The 8,888-nt window shown below is 34.1% G+C and overlaps 1 protein-coding gene across 1 annotated transcript; it reads left to right on the top strand.

Moving 5' to 3' along the window:
* Window positions 1–6,427: 6,427 nt before the first annotated feature.
* LOC116124540 (G-type lectin S-receptor-like serine/threonine-protein kinase At5g35370) lies at window positions 6,428–7,501 on the top strand. Its single transcript, XM_031410267.1, has one exon. The coding sequence runs from the start codon at window positions 6,428–6,430 to the stop codon at window positions 7,499–7,501; it is 1,074 nt and encodes a 357-aa protein (XP_031266127.1).
* Window positions 7,502–8,888: the final 1,387 nt, after the last annotated feature.

An 8,888-nucleotide genomic window follows, 5' to 3' on the forward strand; every position in this document is an offset into this window, starting at 1 on the left:
ACACCACCACTTTTTCCATCAATTTACTGAAAATAATCCTATTTTATTTCTTGGAAACTACTGTCAATCCTCGTTTTTGTACTATGTTACTATTAATATCTTTAACCAGTCATCAGTCTGGAAGACTGAAACAAGGTTATAGCTATTCCGGTTTGGCTTATTTGCTTTGTATGTGTTTATCTTATTTGCATAAATGGTTTTTGGATCTTTCTTAAAAAATGGAAAGTTTCCATAAAAGCCAATCAGTTTCAAAGAGTAAAACCCAGTATATGGTCACTTGAATGCCATGAGTTCCACTGCATTAAGTGTGATAATCTGATAAATAGGATATACCATAGAGTCCAATAAATTTGGCTACCTAAATCGTCTGAGATTCTCCATATCTAATTTCCTGCATTCACACCAAATGGGAAACTGCATAGTAAGAATGATCCCTCCATTTACCATTTGAAGAATACATAAAAAGTGTACAAAATTGTTCTTCTGCAACTTTATTTGTTCATTGTCAGTTTATCTTTTCTTCTTACACAGAAACATTACACGGATATAATCTGTCTGCGTTCGGTATTATTAACTTATATTTAGCTATCTTCAAGTTAGATTCAAGAATGAAAAAGATAAAGAAAAGACTCCAAATGACTGAGTCTTATAATGCACTGATTAATGTGGCGAAACCAGCACTGGTCTTTACTCACCATCTTTCCTCACATTGACCGAAAAATCAATGAGTTTATTTTAATTCTATTTAAAATAAATAAATAAAATCTCATTTTTTGTACTGTTTTTAGCATATACTAAATACAATCATTTATCACCTGCCATAAACAATAGCAGTTAAATGTTCTATGTTCGCCAAGGCAGGCACTAAAAGAAATCATGACTTTTATAGTTCTCATTTGTTGGGCGGCCAAATCACATTGAGGAAGGAATCAAAAATAGTTTTTCGAAGAAATTTAGAAAAATGGTATTTGGAAATTGAAGAGTTCATAAACAGGATGAAAAACAAAAAAATTAACAAGCCCTATCTTTGTCTTCTTTATTCTTGTCCTTTGATTGGGGTAAATAAAGAAAACATATAGCTATCTGGAGTGCTGAAGACAAGGTTATGTCTAATCTAGTTTGGATTTCTTCTTCCTTAGTAGACATTAAATTGTTTTTGGTCTTGCTTCATCTTCATGAATTTATGCAATAGGAAGATGCATAATGGCTTGAAACAGTGCAAAAAAATTTCAATAACAAAATATAGCAACTGTAAGCTCCTTGAGCATGTCTGTTATGGCAGCCAAGAAGATGACAAAGGAAATAGTTTCATACCAAACAGAAAAGGAAAAAATTATAAAAATGAATTTATACGATCACTGATGCCATTAGCACCATTGTATTAGGCACCCTAATCAGATGGTGAAATTCAGGCCAGGACATGGTGACAATTTGGAATAATTCAGACAAAAACTAAAATCTTTGGGGCACTCACTTCCTTGATTGCCATACTGAAACCCACAACCAGCAGGCACTATCCTGATATAGCAATATCCGTTATGCTGAATTTCTTTGCCTCTGTCGAGCTGAATGAAACCTTTTTGTAAACATATAGAAGAAGTGTCGCCTAGTACTATACGTTCATTGCGTTATTTTATGCCAGTCTATTGAACTAATTTCACATTTTTTAATATATACTTTCTTACAGACATCCTGGTTTTAAACCTAGACCCTCCTTGTATCCTTTTTAAATCATCACACACAAAAGCATGGTACTCTTTATTAATTAGTAACTAAAACGCAAAAAAGAAAAAAAAAAAACAGAAAAGCAAAAGCTAATTGAAAAAAAATACAGATTATAAACAAAAGAGAAAAACCCAGGACCAAGTCACCTAATGTCAAGTTCCATTACTCCCAAGCATCATCGTGATAATCTGAGAGTTGAATAATTAAGCACTTGAGGGCACTTCCCTGATAGCCTCTCTTAATATAAAAAAGTTTAACTTGCTATAGAGCACCACAACACAGCTGCAGACTTTCCACTAGCTTAGCAATAGTTGTCATGCATACTGAACTTTTTGTCCCTGCTAGCTGGAAGAAACCACTGTTTCATTTTGCCCGGCCATCAATATCAGTAGACAAGAGTCCAAGCATTTTCTAGTTATATCAATATAAAATTAAATCTACGTAAACAGTAGTAGTCAATCCGCATTTTGACTTTTTTTAATGTTACCCTCTGTCTGTTTATCCTTAAAGGATATATAGATATATATAGTTTAACTTTATTGTTACCCCTTGTTTGTTTATCCTTAAGGAAGATGAGATATATATATATATATATATATATATATATATATATATATATATATATATATATATATATATATATAATATATAATAAATTATATTATATAGATATAATATATATATATATATATAATAATATATATATAGCCATGTACATTCCTTGAAGAGGGAAACAGAACACCATGGATACAAATAATGTTTGCTTTCTCTTTTTCTTTACCACTAACTACAAATGCCATTCTTACAAACCAAAGATCAGCGAACCCAATTCTTCAGGGAAAACAACCAAAATTGAAGAGAACGGTAAAACCCCTCTCCAGTCAGTATCCTCTAATATCCCTCAATAAGAATCTCGAGGATACATGTCTGGAAAACGAGTTGTATTAGAAAAATATATTGTAAGGATAAAATTAGATATCCAATGCATGCATATAAATGTCATGCGAGATCCAAACATATAATTTCAAAATTTTGAAATTTATCCATAAAATACACATTCGAAACATATTTTAGAGTGAATTTCCAAAGGTGTTTTCAACAATTTTTATCATTTACATTATTTACAGTAATATAAAAACATTGAGATGACAATAAATCATCTCCCCTCACGTGTAGCCCTCCCCTATCGTCTAGCATCTTTCACTTTTGGTCTACTGTAAAGCAATCAACAATAAAGAGTGAGCGCTAATCTTTCAGTAAGGAATTATTCATTTTATCTAACTATGCTATTTGAGCTTTATTTAAACATATTAGTAACACAATCACACTTATCTTTATTCTACGAGGGATACTTCCCCTTTTATTTTATATAGATATATATATAATATATATATAACACACACTTATCTTTTAATCTAGGGATACTTCCCACTTCTTATTATTATATATTAATATATATATAATATATTATATATATATATATATATATATATATATTTTTTTTTTTTTTTTTTTTTTTTTTTTTTTTGTTTCTATTTCAATGTCTTTCACATCATTTTGTATCTCATCATGGCTATATACATCAATGTGTACACATACAAATAATAGTAACATAGTACAACAGAGAACGCACTCACATGTCATGTATATCTAAAATCAACTAAATCATCTAACTGGGCATAAATCTCATCGCATAATGTAAATACATCATAACTCATGTAATGCTACTAAACGCTATGAACCATTTAATGTCTGAGCTCTGAGCTCGAGATCTTTTGTCTTGACTGTTTCTACATCTTAAGCATTTTATATCACTAGCGTCAAATTCATCTAGAGCTCATATCATCGGGAGGTTTGTTGACGCTTATTTAGCATCTAAAGCATATACTTCATCTTTCCCAACTCGTATACGAGGATATGCTTACAGCGTTTCCCATCATTCTATATGAATCTCTAACAATCTTATGGCATGTAAATACATATTTTGTGAGGCTTATACTTTAATTTCATCTATGGATTCAATCCATTTACATTACCTCTTGCCATATACATCATCTTAAAACATGTTTACATTGCTCTTCATGCCATTTCATACTATTAATCATGCTTGACATCATGTCATGTATATCTTACTTTCAAAGATCATCTAACTAATGGTAAACATATTAGTAGGCATAATTTACAATAATACATAATAATCAATTCTAATCTAAGAAATTGATCATGTTAAATCTTAAACCCTACTAACCAGTTATACTCGGCAATTTTCCATCCGATTTGTAAAACGAATTGACTCCTAGAATAAACATAAAAGTTATAGGTCTGTGCTTAGCTTTCTAATGCTTCAGAATCATCTCATTTCGATTTTTGTAACTCAGTATCTGTCGAAATACTGAAGCAGGGTTAACAAAACCCCTAAGCTACTAAATCCGAATTTTTCATATAACTATGGCCACTCAATTCCTATGACATTAACCATAGGTAACTTGGACCAAATAAACTTAACCGCTTACTACCCCCTTACCACCCAAAAAAACACCCATTAAAATACCCAAAAACCACCCCCTTACCACTTAACCTTACCCCTTAACCAACTACCGACCACCCCCTCCTCCCACCCCCTCCCCCCCCCTTACCCCAATACCACCAACCCTTACCCCCCCTACCCACCCATAACATACCCTACACCAATACAACCCTAAAACACCAACCCCCCTCCCCCCCCCCCCCCCCTCCCCCCCCCCCCCCCTTAACCTCCCCCCCCCCCCCCCCACCCCCCCCCCCCCCCCCCAACTTCACCACCACCCTTCCCCCCTCCCCCCCCCCTTACCCCTCCCCCCCCCCCCCCCCCCCCCCCCCCCCCCCCCCCCAAATAGTCTTTAACATCTTAAAGGAAGTTTAAAATCTCATTCCCATCCATTCATCCATTTGCTATAATATTGTAACTAATGCAAACAACACCTCAACACTTCTAATAGCAACCATTCAACACCATGTGGCCTCCCATACTACAAGTTTTGTCCACAATCAGCATTCATACTTCATTTTTTTCAATCAAACATAACAACTCATAAAACATAAATAGCAATAACTTCATGTACAATGAATTCAAGGCAATAAGTAGAATAATGAGTTAAACATACACTTGTCACAGACACTAATTCTATGCCTTAAACCTTAATTTAAGGTTTCATAAAATAATTTACAAACCCCTAGCATAAACCCTAAAGTCATGGGAGGTTCTTCCTTACCTTTTAAAGAATTCCTCCAACAAATCCTTTGCCTTTAACTTTTTTTACACCTTAATCGTGCTATATAAACATTATACCTCAACATCTACCTCAAATCTTCAAATCACATCAAAACTAAAGTTTTTAATTCTTACCTTAAACCCTTAAAATTGAAGATCCAAGGCTCCTATCTTGTTCTCCTTGAAAAATTAAGCAAAACTCCTTTAAAACTTAGAGAAAGAAAGCTTGTTTCATGGAAGATTTGAGAAATTGGAAGAAATATTGAAGAATAATGTAACGACAAATATATATTATAGAGAAAATATTACGTAAATTAAATTAATATAAAATAATATAAAATGCTCCTTCTCTCCCGCCTTCTCTAAATATTGTTGCTCTCCTCTCTTCATAATATAAAATGCTCTCCTGAAAAATGCGCTCACCCCTCTCCTCTGCGCCTCCCCTCTCTCTCACTAAAATTGATAAATATAAATTGCTTCCCCCCTATGGTCCACTCTCTCTGAAAAAAAAATAATAAAAAAAAAAATATAAATATAATAATATTCTTAATAAAAAAATAACAAAAAATATGCTCTCCTCGAAGACAACAAATAATTAAAAAAAAAAATAATAAAAATAATATATCAAAAATAATATATCTCTCTTCCCCTCGTCTGTTCTGCTCCTCCTTCTCAGCTTCTCCTCCTCTCTCCATCGTACTCTTCTCCTCTTCTCAGCTCTCTTCTCGCCTTCCCTGCTTGAACAATTTCAATCTCATTTAAGTTAGAAAATATTTCATTTATTTTTCAAAATTATGCAATTAGCCCAATTATTATAATTGTATAACTCATAAGTCCTTAATTCTTCATATAAGGGCATTTTGGTAATTTCATACTAGACATAATTATTACTTAATTAATGTCATTAAATGCAATGAAGTCTACTCATCCTTGACTCTTTCAATGCTTATCTATAGGCAAAATGACCATGTTGCCCCTAAGGCCTTTCTATGGATAATTGATTCATACCGTTCCAAATGAATCGACTATTTTGCCGTTAGTTATATTTTATGTTTTTTAACATAAAATTAACATCTAAAGGACTATTTGGAGTTAGGAACATACCTTTGACATCTTGAATATTACAGGAACTTATCCATTCATTGATGGTACTCAACTCTGATCCATCCTTCTTACAGTTGACAAAAATGGCAACCCAAATTTCAGTCTTGGTTTCTTAACAAATTCAGCTTATTGTGGAACCTTCTATTTTTGTGATAGTTAAATTCTTAAGAAGCTCCAATTTATCCATTAATGGAGACATTAATTATCTTCCGCCAGTTGTTATCTGGTCTGCCAATGAAAACTCTCCCGTCAAAGAGAACGCCATTCTTGAACTAACCGCTGGTGGAGATTTGATCTTGAGAGATGTAGATAATCGCCATGTTTGGTCTACCAATACCTCTCACACAAATGTCTTTAGATGTCAATACTGGAAACTTAAAACTTGTTGATGCTAAAGATAAATTCCCCTGGCAGTCCCTTCGTTTCCCAACAAACACATGGCTCCCTGGACAGCGCTTGCGTCTTCACACTCATTTGACCTCTACCGTTAGAGCTTCCAATCTTTCAACAGGCATGTTCTTCATCACCTTGTTGCAGACTAATCTTGGTTTATACGTTAATCTGGGCACTCCACGAAGATATCAAAGTATGGGCATTCAAGGTGGAAAAAAATTTAAATTCAGCGGGAACCGCATAGTGTTCCATGTCTCTAACAATGGTATGCATTACAAAACACACGGGCCACACTTTCTATACTTGAGGCTGGAACCAAACGGGCAACTCAATGTCTATCGAATTGCTCCTGATGGGGAGCCAGAGATTTTTCATCTTGCAGAAGATAAAAAATACGGGAAGTGTATTTACCCGACGAATTGCGGAAATTATGGGGTCTGCTCTGATGATATTTGCAGTTGCCCTGGAGATTCAATATATTTTAAGCAGTTGAATGGTATGGAGAATGGTTTTGGCTTTTCGTATGCAGAAATCACTCCTTTGTCATGCCAAGACATGAAGCTTCACACATGTATAAAGCTTGACGGTGTTACTTACTTTGGATTTGTCCCCCATCTCAACAATATAACAGATGTAGAATGCAAAACTGCATGTCTGAGAAATTGTTCTTGCAAAGCTGCCTTCTTCCAGTACGGAGGCAACCTGTCACTCGGCAACTGTTTTTTGCCAACGGAGCTTTACTCTCTGAGAAGAAGTAAAGAAATGGATTTCCAATATGATGCATTCATCAAGGTACAAATGCCATCACACAAAAAGAAGTCGCCTCAACTTTTATTAGTCACATTGCCTGTTTCTGCTTTCCTAGTTTTGTTTATTGGAGCAAGTTGTCGTTACATTAGATGGAGGAACAAGAAAATTACCCAGGTACATAGGAGAGAAAACTCCAATGACGAATCTTCTCTGCATGTAACCAACATTCTGAGGAAGTTCTCTTTAGAAGATCTGAGATCTGCAACGCAGAATTTCTAGGTTAGGCTTGGTCGCGGAGGGTTTGGATCCGTTTTCAAAGGAATTCTAGATAATACTACTAAAGTTGCAGTGAAACGCTTAGGTTCTGATGTGAAGCAAGGCAAGAAAGAATTCCTATCAGAAGTTGAGACAATAGGCAACATTCACCATTTTAATCTGGTAAGACTTGTTGGTTATTGTGCTCAAAGATCAAATAGACTTTTGGTCTATGAACAAGGCATAGTTTCATACCAAACAGAAAAGAAAAAAATTATAAAAATGAATTTATACGATCACCTGAATGCCATTAGCACCTTTGTATTAGGCACCCTAATCAGATGGTGAAATCAGGCCCGACATTGTGACAATTTGGAATATTCAGAACCAAAAACTAAGAAATCTTTGGGGCACTCACTTCCTTGATTGCCATTACTGAAAACCCACAACGCAGGCACTATCCTGATAATAGCAATATCCGTTATGCTGAATTCTTTGCCTCTGTCGACTGAATGAAACCATTTTTGTAAACATAAGGAAAGAGTGTCGCCTAGTACTATACGTTCATTGCGTATTTTTATGCCAGTCTATTGAATAATTTCACATTTTTTAATATATACTTTCTACAGACATCCTGGTTTTAAAACCTAGACTCCTTGTCATCCTTTTAATTTCATCAACAAAGCATGGTACTCTAATTTTAAGTAACTAAAACGCAGAAAAGAAAAAAAAAAAACAGAAAAGCAAAAGCTAATTGAAAAAAAAAATACGATTTATAAACAAAGAGAAAAACCCAGGACCAAGTCACTGAATGTCTCAGTTCCATTACTTCCATAGCATCAGCTGTGATAATCTGAGAGTTGAATAATTAAGCAACTTAGGGCAACTTCCCTGATAGCCTCTCTTAATATAAAAAAGTTTAACTTGCTATAGAGCACCAAACGCAGGCTGCAGACTTTCCACTAGCTAGTACAATAGTTGTCATGCATACTGAACTTTTTGTCCCTGGCTAGCGGGAAGAAACCACTGTTTCATTTTGCGCCATCAATACTGATACAAGAGTCCAAGCATTTCTAGTTATATCAATATAAAATTAATTCTACGTAAACAGATAAGTCAATCCGCAGTTTGACTTTTTATGTTACCCTCTTGTCTGTTTCCCTTAAAGGATATATAATATATATAAGTTAACCTTTATTGTTACCACTCTTGTTTGTTTATCCTTAAAGGAAGGATATATATATATATATATATATTAGATATATATATATATATAGTATATATATCATGTATATATACGATATATATATATATATATATATATTATATATATATATATATATATAGCCATGTACATTCCTTGAAGAGAGGAAAAGAATCACCATGGAATACAAATAAATGTTTGCTTTCC

This window comes from Pistacia vera, unplaced genomic scaffold (assembly GCF_008641045.1).
Source record: "Pistacia vera cultivar Batoury unplaced genomic scaffold, PisVer_v2 Contig1036, whole genome shotgun sequence".
NCBI classification, from domain to species: domain Eukaryota; kingdom Viridiplantae; phylum Streptophyta; class Magnoliopsida; order Sapindales; family Anacardiaceae; genus Pistacia; species Pistacia vera.